This window comes from Fundulus heteroclitus, chromosome 6 (assembly GCF_011125445.2).
Source record: "Fundulus heteroclitus isolate FHET01 chromosome 6, MU-UCD_Fhet_4.1, whole genome shotgun sequence".
Taxonomy (NCBI): domain Eukaryota; kingdom Metazoa; phylum Chordata; class Actinopteri; order Cyprinodontiformes; family Fundulidae; genus Fundulus; species Fundulus heteroclitus.
The window spans coordinates 17,909,151-17,936,621 of record NC_046366.1 but is presented as its reverse complement, the minus strand read 5'-3'; the positions used below and the strand labels follow the sequence as shown (position 1 = coordinate 17,936,621).

The 27,471-nt window shown below is 40.8% G+C and overlaps 1 protein-coding gene across 1 annotated transcript in view; it reads left to right on the top strand.

The window, feature by feature from the left end:
* Positions 1-1,446: 1,446 nt before the first annotated feature.
* The window catches only part of cdh2 (cadherin 2, type 1, N-cadherin (neuronal)), an 84,161-nt gene continuing 58,136 nt past the window's right edge, over positions 1,447-27,471 (top strand). Inside the window, exons 1-2 of the mRNA XM_012875420.3 lie at positions 1,447-1,587; positions 3,960-4,071. Of these exons, the coding sequence (XP_012730874.2) occupies positions 1,528-1,587; positions 3,960-4,071 (172 nt within the window). The 5' untranslated portion in view covers positions 1,447-1,527. The remainder of the gene's footprint in view (positions 1,588-3,959; positions 4,072-27,471) is intronic.

The window sequence follows — 27,471 nt, the reverse complement described above, 5'->3', positions numbered from 1 at the left end:
TAAGTGAAGAGGAATTAACACAATGCAAATTTTAAAACTCCAAAGTGATGGATTTGTTTCTGAAACAGACAGCTTGTTTGTTTGGCAGAACACTGAGCCTGTACTAGGACACAGAGGGGGGGTATGAAAGGAGGGGTAGCAGGAAGAAAAAAAAAAGCTCCAAATCATTGATAATTGATAATCCTTGAGATCAAATATGCAGTAAACAGCAATTACCTAAGGGAGGTTGTGATCAGAATCTCATCCTTAATGATCAATGAAGTCTGGGCTGATCTTTATGCAGGCCGGCAGACAACTGACTGAATCCTGAGTTACTGATGCTTGTGACATTCAAAACCCATTTTTCCTCAGAGGAGCCCTGAGCTTAAGGATGGAATTTTAATGAAAAACAATACACAGTGAAATGTAGCATGAGTGGAAGTGATAATTTAATAAATAAACAGATAAATAAATAAATCAATCATAAAATGTGGTCCTATCCAAACACAGACAGGTAAATAGATCTCATATATATATATATATATATATAGAGAGAGAGAGAGAGAGAGAGAGATAGATATATAGATAGATATAGATAGATAGATAGATAGATAGATAGATAGATAGATAGATAGGTAGATAGATAGATAGATAGATAGATAGATAGATAGATAGATAGATAGATAGATAGATAGATAACAGCTTTCTCTTTGTATCTCTACATGAGTCTGACGCGCTCATTAAGAATAATGCGTGTCAGGCAAACTAACTAAAATATGCAAAAAAGATGCATAAAGCCCTCAGACTGACATTAAAACACACCCAGGGCTTGCTCGTGCTGTGCAGTTCTGCGGAAGACATTTAATTTCTGCTGCAAAGATTGTATCATAATTGGTTTCAATTGATGCAATCACGGCTCTGAATCCTTATCAGCAGTTTTGCTCTTACGATTTCAAGCTGACTTTACAGGCAGGCATTTAGCGAGGAATGCCAACAAAGCCAGGAACCGAACACATAAAATTAAACAAGAATAATAAAAGAATATAAGACAAAATGCATTGTTGAGAAGACCCCCCCCCCCCCCCCTTTTTTTCTCCCCTCAATCCTCCTCAACGATGAAATCGGCGGTTTCGCCAGCAGGGAGAGACAGTGAGGTGGACGAGTTAAAGCTTAGCGGCCGCGGCTCGTTTTGTTTTTGTGTCGGTTGGGCTGGATGGGAGGGAGGAAGGGAGCAGCAGCAGCAGCAGGAGCAGCAGCAGCCTCAGTACCAGGCAGTGCTCTCCCTCAGTAAGGACCGAGCAGACAGCTAGAGGAGGAGGCTCCTACATGCTGCCGACACCATTTCTCCTCCTGCCTTTCTTTCACGCGGAGCGTTTTCGAGGCCTCTCTTGAACCACAAGGATATTCTTTTTATTTTTGTGATTTTTTTTTTTTTTTGGTTGCTGATTGATTCACATTTTTTTTCTACGGATTCCGAAGCCGAGGGAGGGGGAAATAAAAAAAAAAAAAAAAAAAAACAGAAAAGATAAAGGAGTGACGGGCGTACCAATGTTCTCGTTACACGAGGGTAGCGGGCAGCTTGTGCTCTGCCTCCTAGCAGGACTGCAGGTAATGGAACCGCAGAGCGGAGTTATACGCCGGGGCAGTTTTAGCCGCTTTGTCTCCCCCCCTCCCTCTCCTCTCCTCTCCTATCTTCTCCTCTCCTCTTCGTCCCCTTCCGATGCCGCTTCTCGAGATACGCGAACCGGGACGGGTTCGTGGATCACCAGAAGCCACTTTCTACGGCGTGTAGTTAGGAAGCACCGCGGGGTCGGGAGACCGAAATTGACAATAAAGTCGCCCCGGAGTCAGCTAACGTTCTCCCCGGCTTTCTGTCGGTGGCTCGCAGGACGCCGGGAGAAAAAAAAAAAAAAAAAAAAAATAACCCGAGGAGGACGTTTCAATGAATTATGCCAGCTGGGCGACTTGACGTCTACAGCCCAGTTTAGGAGTTTCTGTGGCTGGATGTTGTTGTCTTGGAAGTTGGTGGCACAGGCCCACGGTAACCTAGATATCGGTCGGTTTAGATTGGATGTTTGTGGAGTTTGAGACGTCGTAAAGCTTAGCTCCCACCCTTGGTGTGGAGGTGCTTTTATTTTTCTCCTCTTTCTTTTATAATTAACAATGCGAGGCGTGACATAAAACAAATGCATAAATCAATCAGTGGACGTGCAACTCCAAGGATGTCACGATAGCGTGACGCTTTGTGCAAATGCCCTGGTTTTCGATCCGGCGTGGAAGCACCTCCGGTAAAAGGAGAACCGCAAGCATGTGTTTGATTTCTGCCATCCGTGTCGCTTAAATGTGCTTCTCTGGCTTGTGTTTTAACATTTTCAGTCCCGAAACGTGCAACCTGCTGCCATGGCTTGTTGGGTTGGGAGCCCAGCTCTGCTCCCCCCCCCCCCCCCTTTCTTATAGCTCTTTTTTTTTTCTTTCCTTCCCCCATTTAAATTCCTCAGGGATTAAGACTGGCAAGTGGCACAATGTGTGCTTTTTTTTTTTTATAGGGGTCCTCTCATTTTACTTTTATTTTGAAAGTACATTTCAAAACAAGAGGAAAAAGACTGTATATTAAAAAAAAAAAAAACTCAAATGAATGCTAACCAAAAATGCACCGATCGTTCAATCAGAGATCGGAATAGGCCGATATTTCCCTGATCGGCTCTAATTGGTCAAAAACAGTTTTTAAGGCCCCTAGCTGTCAGTGGGTTTATTTAGTTTGTGTAAACAGAGATTTTGTTGTTGAAATTAATCTTCGCATTACAGTTTCGGTTGGCTTTGCCTGTGTGTAAGAGGACATACACAGGCTTTACTCATTTTAACTATCTAATTCAGGGCTAATGCACCGGCTAGTTGATGAGAGTTGACCAATATTTTTTCTGGTATCGCCGTTAATCTGTTGATCAAATACTGGACAGTTTTGCTTTCTTGTCTTCTACCCCCCTTGTATGTTATATGCATCAGAATGGAGATCTGCCAGTGTTTTTGGGCTTAGCCTATATTGAACAACTTGATGTACTTCTTGGAGTTTTATGACTATCGGATGGAGGTTACTTTTAATGCGCGAATGGGTCCTTTTTTATTTTCTGTTGGATTCAGAGCTGCTTAGAGCCTACAGAAGATGTTTCCCCTTTTAATGCGCTATAGTCGCTGGGAGGAAAAATATCACAATGGGCAGTTTGTGTGGGAAATAAAATCGGAAATGGGGCATCAGCCGGAAAAGGCCTGATCGGTGCTCCTCCAACGCTGAGGTTATGTAAACATCAAAGCATGTTCTTCAGTCAGGCTCTGTTAGCTTGTGCTGAATTCTTGCTTCAGAAAACACTGGGTCTGACAATTTTTTTATGTTTTTGTTGGGCTTTAACTTGCAGCTGCAGCTCTAAATAGCCTGTAAAGACAATGTGAAAACAAAGCAAGAGGGAAAACCGCGAAAAGGAGTGTATTGATCAGTCATTATCTGCCCGTCTCTTTGAAACGTAAAATGCAGTGGGTCTTCTGGTGCTTGCTCAGACGTTCGCACGTAGATGTTTATTCCCCACTCTGTGTGCTGCTACCGTTTGCTTTTATTCCTCCGTTCCTGTACTTCAAAGCCATGCGTGTTTGTCCAAGGGGTAGTGCGTTGATCACAGGGCCCTGGCGGACCCCTACCCTGTTCCTGGGCCCCCGTATTCTGGGACAAACGGGGCTTGTTCTTGCCTAGCCGTGCTCTTTGGCTAATGCTTAACCCTTTTGGCCTCATTATCCTAATTGCGGCCCCCGCTATAAAAACAACAGATGCCTTTGTACAAGCAGCAAAGGGTTCAGAATGCGACCAGGAGGTTTTGGGAGACGGAGTGCATTTCTTTCTTTTTTTTTTTTTTTTTTTTTATTGAAGGCTGATTGATGACTCACTACTTCTTTTTAGGCCCTTTTTTTTACCCCTCTCTTCTCCCACTTTACAGATTGCAGCGGAGGCCAGGGGTGCCCCACCGCCATGCAGGCCGGGCTTCTCTGAAGATCTCTACACGGTCGTGGTTCCAGATATCACAGAGAAAGGATGGCCTCTTTTCAACGGTGAGTGGTGAAATCAAATGTTCCTAGCTCTGTTTCACGGCGGATGCCTATTGCGTCTTTTTTTTTTTCTACTTTATTGTTTTTTTTAGCGTGTATTTGTCTTGGCACGCACGTCGACGGTGCCCGGCTCCATGTGTTACATGTCAGGGGGAGGATCTGAGCGAGGCTGACATATTTAAACAATTAGCCTCTGTGCAGTTGTGCGGTGCTGCAAGTCGTGTTGTTTGCCTTGTAAAACAACTCGAACGGGGTTAAGCTTCATAACGCTCCAGCCCTTTTTGCACCCCCCCCCCCCCCCACTCCCCACCCACCTTTCCCTTTTGTCTCACAGCAGGGTGAAACATATGTAGACTGGTAAGTGTTGGACGATACTTTGTGGTTGCTCACTTCTTTCCTTTTTTGTCTGTTTTGCACCATTGTTAGCATTTCAGATGAGTTTTAGCCTCCGGCTTTTGATTAAAAGCAGAAAACTTTCCTGATTGCTTTGGTGAGATGCATCTTGTTGCAATGAATAAAAATGAACTACAAAAAAAGCGGATTTGAATACTTGTGCAATTTTAATCAAGCAAATAATCTAGTTATTAAACATTTAGTGCCTCGTGCCGGTTTACTTTTAGTAGGTTGCAAAATTGTTTTGCAATTCTCCTATCCTAATTGAAGAACTTTGAAAAAAAAACACAACACAAAAAAAAGGAAAGGAATGGTAAAACCCCCCCCTTTTTTTGTTGCCTAAAGGGTCTAGTTAAATCATTGGGTGCCCTGCTGCATTTTACACCCCTAGGCCTAGCGGTGAAATAGTGTTTGGAATATGTTAGCAAAACAGCAAAACAATTTTCTTTTTATTTCTGTCTTTACACATGAAAGTGACTAAACTGCATACGCAGTTGGATAAATGCAACACGAGGAAGCAGATATGACCTCCTACCTCTTCGTCTGATATTTTCCACACAGGGATGCGGCTGCGTAAAATGCTGCGCAGGTCTGCAGACGGTAATAAACAAGGGGAGGTGGGGGGGGAAATATCACCAGTGTGCCGTCGGAGGGGTTGGAGCCTTGAGGTCATTGGGACCAGAAAGCATTCCTCACATGTGTCGGGCTTTCACAGTGTGAGCCTAAAACTTGCACGCCGCCGTCATTGTGAGTCAGAGGGGTGGAGGGAGAGGCAAAGGGGGGATGTGGCGGCGACTAGAGAATAAAGGAGAGAGGAGCCTGAATGGGCGGATACTGCTTTCACTGAGCTCTACCTAGTGCACGAGTTTGCATTTGATCCTGCAGGTGATGGATTTCCCTGTGTTGGCTCGTGGATGAGCCGTGACCAGTGGTAATCAGGTTCTCTTTTGTTTGCCCCCCCCCACCCCCCATCCCTTTCTGCCTTTTCTCTTCCTCCCCCCCTCCCCCTCCCCCCAGTGAGATGTTGCTGTGGGGAGATTTCCTTGACAGTGAGGGGGTACTCCTGTGTCATTGTAATGCAGCAGGGCACAGCAGCGTGGGTTGATGTTAATGAAACTCCCTTTCTCTAATGAGGATCTCCTGTGGCATGTTTTTAAAAAAGACAAAGCCCCCCCCCACCAGCGTGCGCGGTATTCCCAAAGTTCCCCCACTTTGTTTCCAGCGTGTTGTTTTTCGGGTGTTGCTTTTGACCAGTTGCTGGAGGCTTTTAAAGACGTTGCTGCTTTAGCGGCATTCGGTCAGCTTTTCATTAGCCCTGCCGTTTCCTTGAATAGTAATTGATGAGTCAGCTCGAACGTTAAACATTCTCCGCAAGACTAAATATAGTTAAACATTGAGCTTTTATCGCGCTATAAATAAGACTTTCAGCTAATTTCAGCGGGCATACACGTCTCCTCGGGTTATTGATGAGTCGCCATCAATTGCCTGCTGGTTCAGTTGGCTTTTTTTTTTTTTTTTTGAAATAGGATCCGCCTGCGTGTCTGCGTAACTCTATCCCAAGGCTGTGTGAGACGTCGGTAACATGATTCCAGCTCACATTACGTTGCATTTGATCCCATATGTACACTAGATGTGGTGGGAGTTAAACGGTTAAAATACTTTCCTCCATCTATTTGCAGTAGTCTTTCTTTTTTTTTTTTTTGTGCTTGCTGATTAAGGGAATACACATCCTGTGGCCTGTAAGGCCTGGAAATGGTCGCAGTTAGCATGTAAACGGCAGACATTGTATGTGCTAAATTGAAGACATCCTGTAGATTAGATAATGGTAATTGTGGGCAGGCAGTTAGCAGAGGTAATCACATTCTGGTGGCTGGAAACTAAACTTTTACTTTTGGCTGGCTGTATAGGGGCCCTACTGTTGTTGGTTTTTTTTTCTTCTTCTTCTCAATAGACTAACTTTTTAGAACAGGTAAAACCCAAATAGTACCGTTAATCTGTTACAAAAATGTTCCTTCATTGAGCTAATAGAGTGGTTCAGAGCATTGTGTGGAGGTGCAAAACCACCTGAAGCAGGGGAGACGGTGCAAGGTTGTTTAACTGGCATTAGCATTAGGGCTGTCATAAACGATTATTTTAGTAATCAATTATTCAATTATTAATCGAGTAATCAGATAAAAATGAACACATTCTGCAGATTTTTTTATTTAATTACTTCAGCTTATTTTATGAATAATATAAATAAATGAAAGAAAATGCAAGTAATTCAGTTATTTTTTTGAATACCAAGGAAACATCTGCAGCTAAAAGGTTCTAGGATCAAAATGTTAAAAGCTCAACCCTTTCTGGTTGACTCAACATCAATATGTCAGCTGCTACTGTAGTGAAAATGGTCAAACAAAAACTCCATAAAGTTTAAGTTGCATTCTGGATTTTTCTTTTAGATTAAAAAGCACAATTCTATTGTTATCAGTGTATCAACCCTCCAGACCACTAAGGTTGGAGGGTAAGTTCTTTTTAAATCAATATTAAAAACACACTTGTTTAGGGTTGCCTTTGACTGGTCTAGTTAAACAGTTAACTAAAATATCGTTAGTTTAAGTTTGTAGTCCAACTGTTTTTAAAATAATTATTTGCTTCTAGTTTCCATTTTCCCATGTTTTTATTTTGTTTCTTATTTTCTACACTTTATTCCAACTTGCTTTTGTTCTGCTTTTGTTTTTCCTATGTTTTAATCATATAAAGCACTTTGCGTTGTCCTTGTACTGAAATGTGCTATAGAAATACATTTGTCTTGCCTATTCATATAAAACAGAACCCTTTTAGTGTACTATTAAAAGTTAAACTCTTTTAGTCATTTTACTCTTTGGTGTACAAATGTAAAATAAAACTAATTATACATTCACCAAGAAGGTAAACGGCTCATTAAAATTCAGGAATGATAAATACCATCTTTTTTCCACCAAACCATTCTTACCTGTTTAACACAACCGAATATCTTTAACACAACAGAATATCTTTACTGTCCCACACTAAGGAAACGTGGGTGTGACAGTGGCAAAAACAGGTAGGCGTAGACAACAGACTTAAACACAAGATTAATTAATATAATTTTTTTTTCCTTCTGTACAGCAGAAGAAAAAGGAAAAATACTGTGCCATTATTAATAGATGTTCCTCTACTCACAGATGCAGTCACTGCACCCCTCTCTTGTTTTCACATAATGGTATGGCCGTTACGTGATTGGCCGCCGTGCTGACCAATCAAAACGGGTTTTGACCAATCAAAACGGGGAGAGGAAAGGTGGGGTCTGAGCAGCGAGCAGAAGCGCTAATCATCGGCAACTAGCAGCTCAGTTGATACCAGACAGCTCGCTGTACATTTTTTTTTTTCTGGAAAATTTAAAGTGTTCCTACACCTTTTAAAACTTTAGGTCTCTTTCTCTGCGCTGCTTTTTGCCCGTTGCTGTCTGTCCCCATAGCGGATAACTACACTTGGCATTCATGTATTAGCAGGCTAGGCTATCATTAGCGTTAGCCGGCTGGCTGGAACCCAGCGCGCTGAATGAATAAACAAAAGAAAAGAAAAGCTCCGAGGGCAGATCATTGTGCCTCGTTGAATTTTATGAATCGAGGTCCTCGACTCATTCGATGAATTGTGACAGCCCTAATTAGCATCTTTTATATTAGCAAAGCTAACATAGTCTGTAAAGATTTGCAAAACGATGTCACCCTTTCCAAATCCAGCATGTTCCATGATGGCCTGGTTGAAAGCTCAGATGAAAAACAAAAAAAAAAAAAAAACACCTTTGCTGTGCTCCATTCAGCCTTTCTGTTGTCTGCTCAAAGTCTTGCTCTCTGGCAGCCTCATAACAGTAAACATTTGTCATCAGGATGTAGAAAATGCATTGTTCTAATCAATATCGCTGTCCTTACTAATGCTCCCGCAGCAACAGCTGCCACACTGAGGAGTGCTGTTGATGGCACAACCTGGTAGCAACTGGGAAGAATCTTCTCCTTTATGATAAAAGGGGGGCGGGGGGTTTCTAGTTTCTGTCCAACTACTCGCCTAGTGAGTGATGAGATCTAACCAAACGGTTATTTGTAGCTACAAGCAGGAAGGAAGCTAAACCTTTCACACACCAGCAGCACAGTCGCTCCTCATATCAAGTTTAGCTGTTTGATTAAAGTGACTTGTTTTACTAGATTTCATTTAATTTAAGGTATGCTGGAGCTGCGGGTGGGTTGCCCCTGGGTGTCTAATGAAATTCTTGGTGGCTTTTGAGAGCTGACACACATTGTGCCTTTTTTTTTTTTTTTTTTTCCGTCTTGATAAAGCTCACAAAGCAGAGAAGCGGAGCGAGTCAGATTCGGCACATTATTCAGCGGGGGTTTCCCCCTCCCTAAATCTAGGTTAATGAAAGCCCGAAAGCTTAATTGAGCCTAATACGCCCTCTTATTCCGCCGTTCTGCCATCTCTACCCCCAATCTTCTATTTCTGCTTTCATTTTTTTTTTTCTCCCCTTCCCTTTCCTCCACACACCCCCAGAACCTGGCTTTTACTTATTTTCCCGACAATTATGCGAGCCCCGGCCATGACGGAAGAACGCTCGTAGTCAGCTTTGGCCTCGGTTCAAGTGCTTTAAATGTGACAGCGGCAAGAGGGTCCAGCTATGTGGCTCCACAAATGAGTGCGGTTTGAGGTGGTGCTAGGGGGAGGTTTACAGTCGACTAGTTTAATAATGTTATGGAAACCATTTGTGTCAACGTCAGCAGTGCGAACATCAACGGGGGGGATATGTAAAGGTTAACGTATCAGGCGATTTGGACTTATCAGGAGTAGTTTTTGTTATGTAAACCTTTCCCACAATCTAAATGCACTCCGTTTGCACGGCAAATATTGGCGATTCATATTTATGCCTTTTGAAGTGAGCATATTTTAATTTCTTCCTCTTTTTTTTTTTTTTGCTTCTCCAGTTTGTTCTGCTCTGTTAAGAATGCTGTGATCCTGACCTAAGCTGAGGCCTACTCACATGTTTTTTTTTTTTTTTTTTTTTTTATAAGAGGCCCAGCATTTGGTGAGACGTGACCCTGCTTGACCCAGTCTTGTAAACTGGGACAAGTACCCTGCAACACGCTCACCAACCCCCCCACCTCCCGATCTTGGTTTCGCGTTAAAGCAGGCGGGATTATTTTCCTGGTGAATGGTTGATGAGTGAGAGACTAGCAACAGAGGTCCTGACACATCAACAGGGAGGCCACATAAGCATGACCTTAAGTTACCCAAAGTTATCGTGACCTACAGGTTCGACCATATATCACCTACAGAAAGATGAGGCCTACCATGAGGGGGGGAGAAAGAACATTCAGCCTTGCTTTTCAAATGTGTGAAGGGTTCTTATTTATTTTTTTTTAAGCTGTGCAGCAGTGTTGAATATTTTGAATGCAAGATGACCTTTTGTAATGTTCAAATTCCTTTCTGGAGGATATCCTTGGCATGCTTTGGATCACTGGTGCCACACAGGAGAAAGGTTTAAGGGCGACGTGAATCACGGCGAGGCTCCTGCAGCTGCTGCATGTCTCACGTATTTCCTTTGTCACGATGGGACATTATGAGCAACCCCTGTGGTCGTTCTTATTTCCTGCTTTTTATGAGACACCGTATTCCACCTCTTGTGGGGGGTTTTTAAGCTTAGGCAGCAGTTTGAGTGTAAGTTTGTTTCCAAGAGGAGCCCAGTGCCCCCATCCCCCCTCTCTTCCTTTTTTTTTTTTTCCTGAAGGGGGATCAATGAATCCAGGGTCTTTGTTTGCACAGATCAATATGTTGTAATGAAGGCTGTGCTCCAATTCCCAGCTAAGGCATCACTGTCACGGTGGGGTAGAATTTGTTTTATATTTTACTGTAACCAGATTACATAAATTTAATTTCATCTCGCTGTCACACTGCCTCTTTTCTTTCCTTCGGAGCACATTGGCCTGGATAACTAGCGCATATTGTGATGACAGATTGAATCTTGGCACTGTGCGGATTGGGAAAGTAACCTTTTGTAGGTCGCCCACAGTATAACAAGGAAGCGGAGATGCGTCAGTGGTCGAAATCTTTTTTTGGGTCCTCGGCGTCGCTTTGTCATATAAAAGACTGAATGGAAAATGAAATACTTATGCATGATGAATGCACTGATCTTGGGCTAAACTGTGAATTCCTTGCGACACTGTACAGCAGCTCATACAGCGTACTGTAATTGTCTGACCTTTAGCTCCCTGTAATCTCTCCTTATTTGGAGGCAGAAAGTATTTGTGAAATGCCCAACTGTCAATAAAGTATTTTGTTGAGGGCGGATATCGGCATCACAGCTTGTCATCAGTTCTGCTCATATCGCTCTTATCAGCCACCGGCCGCGGCCTTTGCCACCGGCGCCTGACCATATGCTGCTGACATCGCACCGCAGTTTAGGTGTCCCTCTCTTGTGCCTGAGAGGTTATGCGTTGGGCATTTGTCCTTGGCATATAATTAGCTTGCTCTGTTCAGAGAGCTCTCGACGCTGCGGACAAATATTCAGGAACGACCTGAAAATCACTTGTCAGATCATGCAACATAATAGGTGACTGGGGTGTATAGAGACCTCGCGATATTAAAATTGCATAATGTTTCTTATCAAAATGAAGGCTTGATGTCTCGACAGTTCCTCTCGGCATGGGATTAAGGCTGGTAAGGCGTGAAGTAAGAATGTGTGCTCTACAGACTCTTATTTTGAAGAAAGGAAGGAAGTAGCTCATTGGTGTGCCCTGATGTGATGACAGTCGACCAAATATTAAAATACTCCTCTGGGATCTTGCTCAGCGGAGCACAGCAGTTGATAAGTCATGTTCTTTGTTCCAGTTTAACAAGACTAACAGAAAAATCGATGCAGTCGTCCACAGCATGCACATCCAGATTTCCTGCTGCTGCTTTTGAGTAATACAGACCTAAACTATTATTTTTGTGGCCCTAAATATTGTCTTTAGTAAAAAAAAAGTGCAGAAAACAAACATTGCTAATGGCTTACAGTATAACGTGTAACTATACATGGGTAGAACTTTTTACTGTAAGGCCTTGGGTTTGAACTGTGCTGTAATGTAAGGTGAATGATAATAGCTGACCATGTTTTTCATTATATGTAGACAAGCTGTGGTCCACTGTCTTTAATGTAAAATTCCTTTGCAAATTCTTAGTTATCCGGGTCATCACAACAGCAAACGGGCTGAAATCGGTGGCAACCGGACTTTAGCTCAGTTCTTTCTCAAAATATTTCGACACCTATCCAGTAGGGCTCTCACGACTCATCAAATTATTCGAGGACCTCGAATCATAAAATTCATGGACGCAAAATGATCTGCCTCGAAGCTTTGTTACTTTGTTTATTTATTAAGCACCCTGGTCTGCCCAGGCAGCTAGTGCTAATGCTAGCCTAGCCTGCTAATACACGGATGGCTGATACATGGATTTAAGCCTGTTTGCTGTTAATGTAAAATTGCAAACATTTACATATTATGTCAAACGCAAGGAACTGGCCTAATGGTGTTGCTTTGTACTAAAACTGCACAAAATGGAACCGCGTCTGTCATCTCAACATTACCGTATGCAACATTATAGTAAATAAGAATTATAAGTGGCTGCGTGGATGCAGTGTATATATTTTTACGGGCCGCAAATGCAAATTCTGTGTGAGAATATTTTGCATAGATTGTTCACCGTCCTCGATGCCCATACCTAATTTATGTTTTCAGTGGTTGAGATGCTAAACTCACAAAAAAAAAAACGGCAGGGACATTGTGCTTGGGCGGGTCAGGAAAATGTGGGTTAATCATAATTAATATCTCATTGTGACGGCATCATTTAATATTGATGGCGTCACAGAGGCACGTTTTCCTGATATCATTCAACCCCATTTTGTATTAGCCTTCTAATCTATTCCTTGTCTTCCTTCAGTTGAGTTTATACAGAACTATGTTTTTTTTTTTTTTTTTTTCAGAACTAAGAGATTTCTAAAGGCACATTTATTTGTATAGCACATTTCAGTACAAGGACAACGTCAAGTGTTTTACATGATTAAAACATTGGAAAGTAAAAACAGAATAAAGGCAAGTAAAACAGGAATAAAATGTAGAAAAATTTAAACAAAACACCTAATGTATCTGCAGTAAAAAACTGAGTATTTTCAGGGCTTATTGTGGCATTGGGGACGCTTCCAAATTTAATTACCATAACATGCACTAATATAGGAACTGGTCAAGCCTCAACAGGAATAATTTGCAATGATTATAGATTTATTACGGTATGTTAAATCTTGACTGTAAAGACAAATTAAGGTGTATTCTCCTTACTGTGATAATATTGCTAAAGTCTACCAGCCTTGTTGGAGGAGCAGATCTTTTATTGTCATTGTTCCATTTATAAAGGAGTTTAGAGTTTGTTTGTATCCTAGTCCCACCTTGCCCCCCCCCCCCCATCTATGATGCTCTTCTGTAGAGATTTCAAAAGTGAAATGTTTGCTTTTACTGGGAAAAACTGATGGGATGCTATTTATTCTTGTCACTTGATCTCTCCATGTTTCAACTTGTGCTTAAACAAGAATCGTCCAGTCATACTTGATCGTGATTTTTTATTTTTTTTCCCCTTTTCTTTTTGTCTTGCTTTTATTTAAATTTAAAGATCACACATGGAGTGCATAACATGACCCGACTATATAATGAGGTCGCATATAAATAGCCGCGTTGACCTAACTTTCTACATGTGCCTCCATGTAACTAGGAGAGGGTTATTTTATGCGAGAGCCGACCTGGGAAAGAAAAATGTCATCTTGCGCCTGGTAGACAATCAGACATCAGCACTATGGAGTGAACTATTTACCCTTTTCAGGACGGATTTGGGGACTCCAGTGCCGTTTTTGGTTTTGTAGGGGCAGTCGCCCCCTTTTGACTTGTAAAGAAAACGTCTCCTCTTCTCCCTCGCAGAGTTTTGTCCCTACTAAACAAGCCGCGCTCGTTGTGTTTTCCTTACCGTTTGTGGCGCAGTAACTTAACGCCGTTCGATTTTTGCCCACGGTTTTCTCTCTTAGCGGTGCTTGTTTTGCTCATTTATGCTAAGCCACATAAGTGTGAAGAGAGATGCATCCTCAAGTGTAAAATTGGCAGCCACTTTAAAAAGCAACCACCCCCCACCCTCCTCCTCCCCACCGCTTTCTCTTACATTAACATGTTTTGTTCATGTGACAGTGCATTTAGTTGCTTTTGAGTAGACAAGCAAGGCATTCTTCAGCCCAACAGATGTAGGTTCAACCGCGGTACCTGTTCCGTGTAGCCGTGAACGGCGGCCAGCGGGCAGACAACAGTGTCTTTGTGTGCCGTGTCAGACAAGCTAATACTCCAATGAACATATTAATGAGGGCTTCTGTGCCAATGGAGAAAATGGAGACAGCACCGGCCTTGTGTGTTTAACCTTTTTCTGTATGCAAGTGACAAACACAGTCACGTTTCTTTTCTAAACGGCGTGCTGCGTTCAGAAGTCTGCATAAATTTGAGCGGCATTATTCGCCTGACTATAAAAGAGAAAATTTGACGCCGGGACGTGTTAATTGACCCAAATACTGTAAACCGTGTTCACAAAGGCCAACATCCTGCCTGGGTAGAGACGTCTACCTCCTGCAGGCCTCGCCAACTATTGTGTTCCAGCACAGGCTTCAATTTCGATGGTGCAACGTTTTTGATTTTCTTCTTCTTCTTCTTCTGGACAGGAGCCTCTGATGTCACTAATCTTTAGTCATTCTTGATATTTCCCCTATAATTTAGTCTTATATCACCTCTTCTACTTACTTCCTTATTGTCCCTTTCTCTGTTTTTCACTTGGGTGAAAAACCCACGGCCCTATACAAAGATTGATGTGCTGTAATTGGGTAATTCAAGGACAACACTGTAGCATTTTCCTTACCGCCCCCCCAACTGAATTGTTTCCTGCAGTGACCTTGGTTGCTTCGTGGCTTCAGTCATGCGTGTGATGTTCAGTTTTACTTGTGTGGGTAATACTTTTGATGCATGGCTGCCTGAGGTTTTGAAGAACTTGTGGTTTTCAATAGTAATAGACGAGGCAAGTTTATTTGTAAAATAGCATCCATACAACAAAATGTAATTCAATGTTTTTTTTTTTTTTGTTTTTTTTTTCCTAAACTAGACACTGCCCAAGTTGTTTAGTTCCAGTCCTGGGACCATTGAGTGATAATATCTCTCACCTGATGAGCCTAGAAAGAAGATTTTAAAATCTGTTCTTCACCGAACAGGAAGCCATCATAGCATTTTGGATAAGCTACATTTGCCTGATATTTATTTTTAATTTCTTTTTTCTTTTTGGTTGGAATAATCTAACCCATTTTTCTGTTTCCTGATTTGACAGGAAACTATTTCCAGCAATGTTTTTTTTTTTTTAAGATGGTAACATGTAATGGGCTTTATTAACAAATGAACATCGTGTAGGATGCAGCGGTGGCACAAGGGTAGAGCGCGCTAACCTCATTCGAAGGCCTCAGTCCTTGACGTGGCCATCGTGGGTTCGAGTCCCGCCCTTGGACCTTTGCTACGTATCATCTCCCTCTCTCTCAATCCTATTTCCTGTTAGCTAACTGTCAAATAAACAATGAGTCGATGTAACACCGTTAGTTTCTACACAATTTATTTTGGGTACTAGGGATATTTAGAACACAGTTTGATGGCAATGGACCATGGTTATGTGTTGGGAACATATTTACTTTGTCATAAGCATGTGTATGATGAGAGATGTTGGACTAATTTTATTCAGTATCTATATGCCTTCTGCTCAAATTATGAAGTATTACAAGAAAGGAGCCTTGAGGTACTCCACATTCGATCCCAGTTTTCTCAAATTTCTAATTGTCAAAGAGCACAAAGTAGTCCTGCTCTGCCAAGAAAGATCTGAAGAACTTTTTCACAGTACCTGATAATCTCAATCTTTTTTTCCATTTTATCAGTCAGTATGTTTATCGGCTCTGTCAAATGCAGCAAAAATAGTAAACTAATCTTTAAGTTTAGCCTTTATGTGGATTGGTGGCCAGGAACAGTGATTTATTGTGGCCCTTCCAAACTGATGGCTCATCAAAAAAGCTTTTGTAACCCTCCTGATTGCTTATCTCAAGGGAGTGATGGTTGCCGGGCTGTGCTGACGGTGTGGTATACCATCACCAGATATGGTTGACCTACAGCAGTTTCTGTTCTCCATTTTCCTCCACACTTTATGGGAGTGAGCTACATACGGCTTTATGTTCAGTATTGTCTGGGTTTATGTTTTCTCTTCCTCCGTCAATATTTACTGAGGCATTAAAGGTCGTGCTGCAAATCTCCAATTTATTTCCTGTAGCACCACTTGCAAAGCAGGGCAGTGGTTGGAGGGGAGTCTAAAGATCTGACTGCTATAAACTGAGGATCTGCTGACTTCTAAAAAAAGAAGGAAAAAATGAAAATAAAAACATTTTTTATTTCAAGCACCAAAACATCAATGAGTGAGGTGGATAAATGAAGGGCAGATGGCATAATGTTTGCTTGATTGGAGTTCCTCTTGTAAACGACTTTCTGCCTTATGCTTTCAGCACAATAAACAGGGTTGCAGATCAAATCAAGTGGTTCTATTTTTCTGGGGATGAATCACTAAGATTTTGGAAATTCAATTGACTAATACTGAACTCCTGAGTTTTTCATAAACTCAGCTTTTAAAAAAAAAAATTCTGGTTTTGATATTTTTACAAAATAAGAGGGACCATAAAAAAGTGATTTGTTGCATTAGACTGCAAATGGATTGATAATTTCTCCCTACCATAAGTTAAAACCTTTTGAATTGATTGGAAAACATTGGCCTTGCGAAGGAAGCACAGTCAATTACGAATAACATTTTATGTAAACCTAGCTTAAGGCTTGAATAAAAACTTTGTGCTTTTGATAATCTCAAACTTTTTTTTTTAAGTTATCAGGAATCTATCAAAACTATTGAAGCAATGACAATTTATTTAAATCTATCTCGAAGTGAATTTGTTTGAGTGAAAGAATACATTTTCTTTTTGTTACCATTTGTCTGTGCAGTACATCATTTGAATGCTTTTGCTGTTTGCCACATATGGAAATTTACTGGTTTCCCATTCCATAATTTTCGTTCGTTCATTTTTACTCTCCGCCTTATTAGAGCTGCTCCAGTCAATCGGCCAGATCGATGATTGGGAGCTAAAATATCCAAAAAATGTGAAGCTTTTAGATGTAGCTTTTTTTCTATCATCTTGTTCACTGAATATATCAGAACTGATAACCTCTATTTTCTGTGCATAGGAATATCAACCAACAGGCATGCACTTTGATGCACTTTTTAAAGTTTGATTAAAATAAGATGAAGGTTGGGGACACATGCTTTGATGAATTAATAGTGAAAATCTTGGAACTCCTTTCTTGTCTGTTAGTTTCAAACTAACCCATGTTATTCTAGCTCTTCTACTTGGTTCTTCAGCGTAGAAATTATTATTTCAAGTTTGTGCATCAGGGACAATAAAAATCCATCCAACTGGCCAAATGCAGTACTTGGATTTCTAGTGTTTATGTATCCTTATATGATCCTATGTATGATCCTTATAATATAATACCCTACCAAATGATTCATCCAAGTAGTCCATGACTTTTGTGACAATGCAAAAATTGTGCTGACTAATACTTTTTTTTTTTTTATAGTCTACAGATAAAACTCATTAATACTCCCTCTATCAAGGAAGTTGTGGCACTTTTTTTTTTTTACTTTAAATTTGTATAATATTATTTTAAATCAGTAAAACATATGAATTGGCAATTAAGATTTCAAAGAAATTATTAAGCATGTAAGGTTTATGGAATCCTTTTTTTTTATTTGTTTTTGGGTCTGAGGATTTTATCAAAAGCCCTGATCAAAATCTAATAAATTGGTCTGATAAAACCATTCAATCAACAAGATTTGACTAAAAGCATGTATATTTTGCTCGTGTGAAAGAGTATTGTTTGGTTGTTTTTGTCTTTGCATTACATTTTCTGGTTACCTGCACTGTTTGTAAGATAAGAAGACGATCTAACATTTTCCCAATCCAAATCTTTGGTTTATTCATTTTTACTCTAATGCAATGCTCTATCAAATTACTGTTTATCCGATTTGAAATACCAATGTGCCGCAGCTGATCTTTGTATTTCATTTGATTACACCGTTCGCTGCTTTTTAACCATAATTTGTTGCTGCTTACCACACACACGCACACGCAAACACACACACACACGCACATTGAGTCTGCTATTCCCAATAACAACACTTTCAATCTTGTGTAGGCCCTATGTCAGCTCAAAAATTTTGCACTGAGTGATCTAAGCACTGTGACCTTTTGGAGACGATCAGCTTCCTTCAGTCGACTTGAAGACTTTGGAATAACGGCCTCAACCAGTAATTCATGGCATTGCTAACCATATGAGGCTATGAGCCAAGGTTATTGACCTTTCACGCCTGTCGCTGGTGATAGAGAGAGCCAGGCCCTGGAGGAAAATGAATGGCGCTTATTAAGGAACTAGACTTTTTGAATCAAACCCAGGGGGTGACTTTGATTTCGACATTTCTTCTTCATTTAAGTAATGACTTTTCAGCTGTGTTTGACCAGCTTTCTGGGAGCACAAACTGTACAGATGGAGTTGCATTTAATCATAAATGCTTTTGGGGAGAGATCAGTGTATAATTTACAGAGTGCCAGAAGGATCAATGTACGTCTTAAGATGGATTTTCATTCACATTAATATTTTCTAAGGAATGCTCCAACACACCTTTAAAACTCGCATAGTAATTCAATTTGTACAGCATGTTTTTGCTTTTGACAGAGCTGCGGTATTTGAGCATTTATAACAGTGGGGTTGGGGACTGATGAGACGCATTTAGGAAGTGAGAGCAAGTGTCTCGGTCAACAAGTACTTTCAAATATTTCCTGTTTTTTTTGTTGGGGCATATCCTCTTTTTTTTCTGCTTAGAAGTGACTGAATATGATTGAACTTTTTAAAAAATTCCTTTTTTTTTTGTCTTCTGCCACAGTGTATCGAGGGTGAAGCTGCACTAGAGTCGTCTCATACTTGAATATTGTTGACCCAGAAGGCATACATTCATGAACATCCAGCTTTAGTAGCAGTATCTTTTAAAAGCAAGTATAAACCTATAACTGGCTGGATGGTTATAGCTCAAATCACTTTTAACATTGTCTGGTGAAGATGAAGCAAAACGCAGAAAAATTGACTGACCATGAAGAATAGGCATAACTAGCCAACACTGGGGGGGGGAAGAAGACAGGAAATGAAAGACCAACTTGTCTAATGTACAAAGTACAGGTCACTTAAGTTAGATCCCCTATTCGTTTTCATATTACATGAACTTTGGTTAACTTTAGTTCATAATTTTTTTTTTCTTGAGTCCTTTTTATGTTTGATCAGTCCTTGGCTTGGAGCCCTGTGACGTTTATGATAAGATGTGATCAGTCCTCTTGCAAATAATCTAAGCATGTACAACAATGTTCCTCTAGTCAGATTTTCAAAAAGATATATTGTTTTTTTTTCAAATCCAGCATGTTCCATGGCCGAGGCTGAAACCTCAGAAAAAATGTTAAAACAGAAAAGCTTTTCTTAGTAAAGCTTTCATGTTAACACCCTTTAAGCATTGCTCTCACTTGCTGTTTCTCAGCCTGAGTGAGCCTCTAAAATGTCTCAACATTTTGACAAAGAAAAATTCACGTTGGTCCCCTTGAGCCGAACTTTCCCACCCCGCTTTGAAAATCAACCAAGATACAAACACAATCTTTGAACATTTAAAACTTTAATATCCACCAATCTTCTGCAAACCTTGCAAATCAGTTTCCACTGATCAACTGTTGGCTCCATCCAAATAAATGACTAACAGAGCAACATCAGAAAATCAAACGTATGTCAGGGTTAATTTAAATTAAATACTTAACATTGCCCATTCTGTATTTCCTTGCCTACAAAACAGCAGTTAGCTAAATTTGGAGGTAAATATCTGCTGCTTGTGTTGGCCTCTGTGGTACAAATGCTGCCTTCAGGCGATTTACGTCTGTCCACTCTTTTTATTGCCTTTTTAAAGCTCATTCTGTAAATATCTTTTCACCTTCTGTTGTGATTGCACTCAACACATTACAATGCACATTTAAAGACAGCAATTGTGACTGTTGCGATGTTTGGTGAATTTGGCCGGCAAAAGTGGCGTAGTTACAGTCACTGTTGGCCAGATTTTACAATAATGCAGTTTATTTTAGTTGTATAAATGTGTGTTTTTTTTTAGCAAACCTTCCTTTTTATAGAAATGGTTCCTCTGAGAAGACAGTCAAGAGATTTTTGGGTTCCTATTGGTGATACAGTTTCATACAACAGCCCTTTAAGATACTAAACTACTAAACTTAACACCCTTGAGCCTGTGATCCCCCAGAGCCCCAGGATATATTTGATCTTTAAGTACGATCGTAAAAAAAAAAAAAAATCCCTTTTAGGCTTTAACCTCTCAAAACTTATAGTGAATCTTTTATAATTAATGATTATCTTGCTTGAAATGAATGTTTTAAACACGGCTATTAAGATAAATGTTGGTTTTTGAGGTGTAGCTGTACAATGACTTGGGCTGGTAGGGAAGCTAATGGGCTTCCCTACCAGCCCTTGTTTTGTTCACATACATTTGAACAAAACAAAAGTATGTGAAGAACGCGCTGTGGACTGCGGCGAAACACAGCCGTAGACGGACAAGATTGAGCAGCATGTTATTTCAGCTCTGTCCTCCCCCAGAGCTCCCAGCCTCTAAATCCCGGTGGGAGGCATGCATTTATAGCGGATCAACATACTATGATGGTATTTTTCCCGCTCCGTCTTTTGTTTTCATAATCATACCCGGTCCCTTATGGGTTGCAACTAAAACCATTTTTTATTGACTCTGGAGAAAGTTATCTCTGGCTGATGAACTGGGAAAGGAAAGTGGTTCTGTGTTTGTACACAGGATCACTGTCTCATCACGACGGGAATGAGGACTAGATAGAAAGTAACAGCTTCTAACATAAATGGGTCTATAGTGTTGACGCCACTTTTTACATATGGTTGTAACCTCAACATCGGTTCTATAGTTTTCCCTTCCTTTTAAGTTAATGTACCTCACATATTGCATGTTTTTTTTTTTTTTGTTTCTTTTAATACTTACATTTGGAGAGTAGAAAATGAGAATTACTAACTCCTTCAGCCACTCTCTAGTAATAATTCAAAAGAGCTTTTAGACTCTTTTGAAGTGTTTATTTGCGGCAAGAAAAACTAGATAATGATGTAAAGGGGACTAATTTTGAAAAAATTGTGCGCTTGCCTGTGTTTTTTGTTACTGAAGTTCATTTATTTGTCAGGGCCAACTTCCATTTGCACTCAAATGGGCTGCTTATTAAAATGTACAGCCTTTACCAAAATGAGGGAAAAAAACATATCTGAGGCTGTTGTGTAACTGAGGCTGGATATGAGTAGGAGTGCATATTTTGGTCCTGTAAAGCCCCATTTTGAAAAAGCATATACCTCAGGCTGTGAAAAAATAAAAGAATTGCCAATTTGGGTTTGAAAAAAAAACAACATGCATATTAGGTGAAGTGGCTAATCTAAATTTCAACAAGAAAATGGACCTAGAGGAGACTGTTGCTTGGAATCTCAAGGTAACTGTGAGTGTTGAGAAACAAGCAAGGATTAATCACACAACTCTTTCTAATTAGATTAATTGCCTCGGTCTAGGCATATGCATCAACAAATATCAAGGTATTAGAAATTGGATTGCTCCAAAAAAAAACTCCATCAAAATCTTTAAGAAGTTATACCATGAGGGTCTCGTACAGACCTCTGTTGATTTATTTGAACTTTGGTCAAAAAGGTAGCAATGAAAATAACAGTCATACATTTTCAATCCAGACACCGAATTTCCGCTTTTGCTCTTTACAGCAGGGTCATTTTGTGATCTGAAATCAGGTGCTGTACTTCATGCGGCACCACTTCCCTTGAAGGTCCTACATTTGTCAGAAGTGGGGGGAAAAAGGGACAGGAAGTCACTCGGAGAAACTCACCTTTTGATTGTTTGCGCAAATTATATTTCATACAGCTGCAGGCATCTCCCCTCCCTCCCCCTATAGTGCTTTGGTTATGGGGGTTAGTAATGGATTGAGACATTAGTTCCATTAACCTGTTCGCTCTCCAAATGCTCTGCTTGATGTAGTATGTAATTTAAAACGTCTGTCAGTGGCTGATAGCACTGTCGATCAGAAATGTACTGTGAACACTGTGGTGGGCCACCTTAGTCAATTAGTCATTAGGACTTCAGTGAAATCAAGAGATTTTTGTCTCTCTCCATGCCAAATTGATCTATCAACCTAGAGAACTTCATGCATTTCCTTTTTACAGGGATGAAGTTTGGGTGACATTTGAATAACTTGTATAAAAATAAAAGCTGTCTGACATCATGGTATAGGTTGGGTGTTCAAGCCGTGCCTCAATGCATGCATGCATCATGTCGTGTCAGTAGATGTTATTTGATAAATAGGAGGAAAGCGAATGAAATAAACTGGTTAGCCTCTTTGAATGTTTCCCCTCTGTCCTACGAAGAATGTGTTGTCAAGGAAAGCTGAGGTCAAAAGACACAAATGCTGCTTTGTTCCGCCTATCCCAGGCTTTATTTTGTGCACAGTGACTGTAATGGGGCAACACTGGCACCCATTGTTCCTCTACACATCTGTTGAAAGATTGGCGATTTGATTGAGGGAGAGTATTTATTCATGAGCTGTCATGCTGTGTATTAGCTTTATTTAATTTTGACTGCTAGACACAGTCACGCACATCCTCATAATTAGAATATATTGCAGTTATGCATCTGGAAGGTTTTTTTTTTTTTTCCATCGTAAACACAATCTAAGCGGAGCAGATCCTTGAAGCACGCAAGGATGCATATTGATATGTAGAGGAGATTTATGGGCTTTTTAGTGATGGATATTTAATGATACAAGGAGAAAAACAATGAAAACTACTTTTGCTTCTTTTTAAGATGTTTTGCGATTATGCATACAGTCCAAACAAGCAGTCAACACTCACAGTTTTACTGTTCAGACTAATTATTTATAGCACTGACTTACGTAGTCACGAAGTTAAATTATGTAAATGAATTTTCTGACTCAACTGTCCTAAAGTCAACAGTTATTGCATTATGACGAAGATTCATCTACATTTTGTAGAAAAGGCATATTGTACCTTTTTAAATCTTCAATAAGTTACGTCTCACAATGATATTGTCAATATTGTATGCTTTGGTGTTAAAAGAATGAAGAGTTGGAACCCCTGTATGAGGCCAGGCCCTGGATATACACCGATCATAGTTTACAATCTGCAGTTTTTTTTTCCAAAGCTTTGAGGCATTATATACTTGAGGGATTTTGGTGTCTATTCATTTTTTTTCTTTCTAGTCTTCCTGCCATAAGAGAGGAGATTTCAGTAAATTAAATCAGCCAAAATGATTAGAGCGGAGATTTGAAACGGACATCTAAATTATACTGAAAATGCCTAACTTTGAACATTCTTGAAAAACAACCGTAACACTGGAAACACTTGCGGTTCGCCCAGTCGGACAGCGCTTGGGTCTTTTTCCTTGATCAGGAAATGTCAGATTTTCGGTTTTGTGACCAGCAGGATTTTTCACTGATTCTGGACACCATCCTGTTTATCTGTGCATCACTGTACCCCTACGTGTATGCACCAGCGCTGTCATAACGCAGCTCACAGTATGCAGACAGTACGCCCGAATATGTGGGAGCCTTTGCGTAGCCCGCACCAGGAGTACGCGCTAGCAATAATAAACCTAGTAAGGTAATTCAATATAAAAGTTATGTTTATTTTTGCCTTATGTTAGAAACAGGGCAGTATAGTCCAACTACTCTGTCCTCCTGACAGAAACAGAAAGCTCTCCCTTTCAGGATAGAGCCGTGTACGTGAAGGGGCGGAGTGATATTACACACTTGGGAAGAATATTTAGTGTGCTTTTTTATAATCTGGTGTGCCTTATATGTGGACAAAGTTGCACAAAGACACGTTTATTCACTGCAGCCTTATAATCCGGTGCACCTTATGGTCCGAAAAATACGGTACTTAAAACGCTCCGTAAAGCTCCTGTATCTGCAACAGTTAAGTAGTAAACCTCCCAGATGACATAAGCTAACACAGGTTGGCTAGCTCTAACATATATGGTTAAACATCAGCTTCACGCACACGGACAAGTCCATATCTTTTGTTTACAAATATGTTTTGTATGCACCAGACCCAGGTTTGTTTTGAAATGCAATTTAAGTATAGAGCAATCCTTTTATTTGTCCCTTTGTCATGACATTTATTTGTATCAACATTAAATTGACAGTCAAATGGAAGAACTCAGCGGCACGCTAGAGTTGAGTAGTTATAATAAAAATAAGTGCTTGTCTGCGTCAAAGGTAGACACGTCACTAAAGGATATTACCACTACTGTTATTTTGTCTGTTTCCTAAATAGGGGAATGCCTTTTTTATATGAATCATTTCCTCCGAATAGTTTTTTTGCTGAATAAAGGAAGTTAAAATGATGTCATTGTAATCGAGCATGATTTTTTTTTTCTTCTCCTAACTGGAAAGAAATCTGTGCCTTCAAAATATGTTGCAACAGAATAAAAAAAAACGGTATCGAGTTTGGGATTTCAGTATGACGACAACCCTCCTGTGCACATGATTGCGCAGCGGCAGGTGTTCAGCTTGAATCCTATACAAAACGAAACCCTCCACAAACAGTGCAGTGTGTATCCTCTCCTCAGTTTATCCTGTGATCTCTGACTTATATTTATTGTTCTGTCCACAGAGTGCTTGGAAAATGCAGTTCCACCACCATTGATTCATGTCTGTTTGAAATAAGGCGGTTCAGACTCGGGGCACATGAATAAACACGGCTTGTTTTTTCTATTTTCTGTTTTTTTTTCTTTTCTCTCTTTTGACCTCTCATTTTCTCTCCCATCCACTTCTCACTATCCCATTTTCAACATGCCTCATAGCCGTAGTGATGCTTTTGCAGTTGCTTATTATGCCTTCCACCAAACCACCAAGGGGTTACAAGCATGTGTACACAGGCAGCTGTGTGCCACTGTACAACCCCACTCAGTGCAGGATAAGTGGGGATTGGCATGTCCTGTGCCTATTTCATCTACTCAAAAAAAAACGGGACAGCTGGGCAACACTTTTTTCCGCTCCTCCTATATGAGGATGACTCATTCAAATGAGACATAGCGAAACAGTCGGAGGAGTGACAAAGAGACCGGGGTAGCCACCAACTGGCGTGGCGCAAAGCAAATGTTGGCCCATGTGTTATGAGTTAGTGTTGACATAACTGTTTTATGGCTGGCCTAACACATTAAAGCTGCTTGCCTAATTCCTATTTTTTTTTCTTCTTCTTCTCTTTACGGTATAAACACTGCGCAGTAATGGTAGGAAGGGCATGAGAAGTGTAATTTATGTGTGGGGGAGAAGCCTGAGATGAGGCCTCCCTATGGGATTAATGGGAGTCTCTGTGTCTGTTCACAGGAAATATGAAAGGCCCTTTGTTGGTAAAGGACTTGCTGCTGCCAGCAAATAACTACCCCCTGTCATATCAAAAAATCCCCAACCTCTAAATTTATTGCCTCTTCTGCCGCTCATCCTTCACCCCCCCCCCCCTTTTTTATTTTTTTTTCTCTTCTCCCTATAAGCCTGTGTGTTTTCTGTCAGGGTCGCTCATTTATGATTCCACACTGCGCCTGCAGATCCAGAGCCCAGGAGACACAAGCTCGTATTGTTAGTATTCACTGTCACTTCTGGAGTCCAGGCCATTGGGTGCAAAAGCGGAAAAGAGTGGGAGAAATGGCCCTGTTCAGGTGGCGGTTCACATTTTCACCTGTGATGCTATGCGCCGTCTTCTCCTCCTCCTCCCGTTTCCTCGCCGCGTTCAATTCGGAGACTTGCTATCGAGTGGGGAAAGACTGGTTTTCTGTGGTTAACGTGTGACCAATGGATTTTACTGGTGGTCTGGTTTATTTTTGGGGTCTGTCTGTGTGTGTGTGTGTGTGTGTGTTGGTTTGCACGGCTGTTAAGCGTACCTCCTTAGGCTACGCTAAATAAAGAATGGCCTATCAGTGTGGGGAAGTGACTGTTGGGTACCGCGCTGGCAGCGTGTCTTTCATCAGGTCACACATTGGTGTCTTCACACCTGCAGCTCAGAAAAGGGGAGTGAGAGGCTGTTGGCAAGTGTTAATTGCTATAATAAGAAAAAAAAAGCAAGGCTTGAAGTAGGTGTGTGTACTTGGCAGCATCTTTTTAGACTTTTTTAAAATGTCTCTTGTGTTGAAGCGATGAGTAATGCGTTTGAACCAAACTTTAGAGATGGGTCATATCCAGTATCGGTATCACACTGATGCCATCGCCCTCTTAGGATCGGACATTGTGTGTCGGCCACCAATCCAGACATGAGCTTGTGGCACGGTAGGTCTTTTTGTTTTTTAGCAGTCTGTCAATAGAATTTTGCACATGTAACAAATATGAATTGTAAAAACTCCAAATATATCATTAGATGTATAGAATTTGTTACCTGACTCCGCCAGATGTATTTGCTCCGCATATCCATCTGGAAACCTTCCGTTGAAGTAATTTTGGGAAGGGGCGAAAATACTGGTTAGCTGATTGGCCTATGTTGGTGATAGACGGGCCAAATGAACCAATCAGATTCGTCGTTGCTCTGTTACGAGCGACGACGAAAACACAACCACAAGCCAAGCTACTCTTGCTGCTGCAGGTAAAGGCTCGTTAGCTCAGCAAAGAAATACTCTGTAATTCCGATAAAACTTGCTCGATAGCCACGCTAACGCTAGTTTCATCGGCTGAAGCCGCCATGTTCTTTAGACTGAACTGACGCGCTTCCCGTTGCGTCACACCTCAACCCGCCTCAAAGCCAACGCTGATTGGACGTTCGTTTGGTGAACGGCTCCAAATTTTCTTTGACGGAGAGTAGCCAGACTGATCTGCGAGTGAAACCTTGAAAGCTCGCGAGATCAGGATGGTCTCACGAGGCTATAGAATTTGTAGATTGCTTGAAGTTTAAACATCATGTCTGTTACTGAGGCCTGCTCTCTGTAAAGTCTGTGGCGGCAGAGTGAGCACCTTGCCGTTAAGCATCGCCATCTTCAGAGGTATTTGTGTTGAAAATGAGGAAACGTACTTAATCTTTTGTGCTCTGTGCTGAAACTTAAAGTGCTGAACGTTATCTCGAGCAGTTAAAGTAATAATAACTCAGGTGAAAATTCTGGGGCTATACACAGGAGGAGCAAGTGGCTTCAGCAGGAGAGCTAACTGGATTACAGAAAGTTGATTTATTTCATTTTTTTTCCTAACTTCTAAATAGGACTGCACAATATATCCAGTCGCCGAAGTTATTACAAGTTATTCCATTAGCAAAGGACAGCTTGGATGCAATATTTGGTCGGTTGTAACATTTCAAGTGCCCTGCCAGTTTGTTGGACTTTTAACTTTTTTTTTTTTTTTTTTCCTAAGCTTACACCTGATAAAGATCTCAGTAACCAAGGTCTAAAGCTCAGGGGGGGCAGTGAGGTCAGAGAGAACGGGGTGGGAAATGTGGGCTAATCGATATTGGCTGTGTCAGATTTAGAAATATTGCAATCTCTTGTTCTCCTTACACCATGCAGGCCAAATTTTAAGCTCTTTCTGCCACGGAACACAGGATTTAAAAATGTTGACATCCTGTGGGAAGGCTTTGACTCAAGGTTGGAATATTCTCAATCTTGTAATTATATGGAGTAGTTCCTGGTGCTGTCAGCAATGCTAATAGTTTGGGGTGTGCCTTTTGTAATGGGTAGCTATATAAGAGTTGT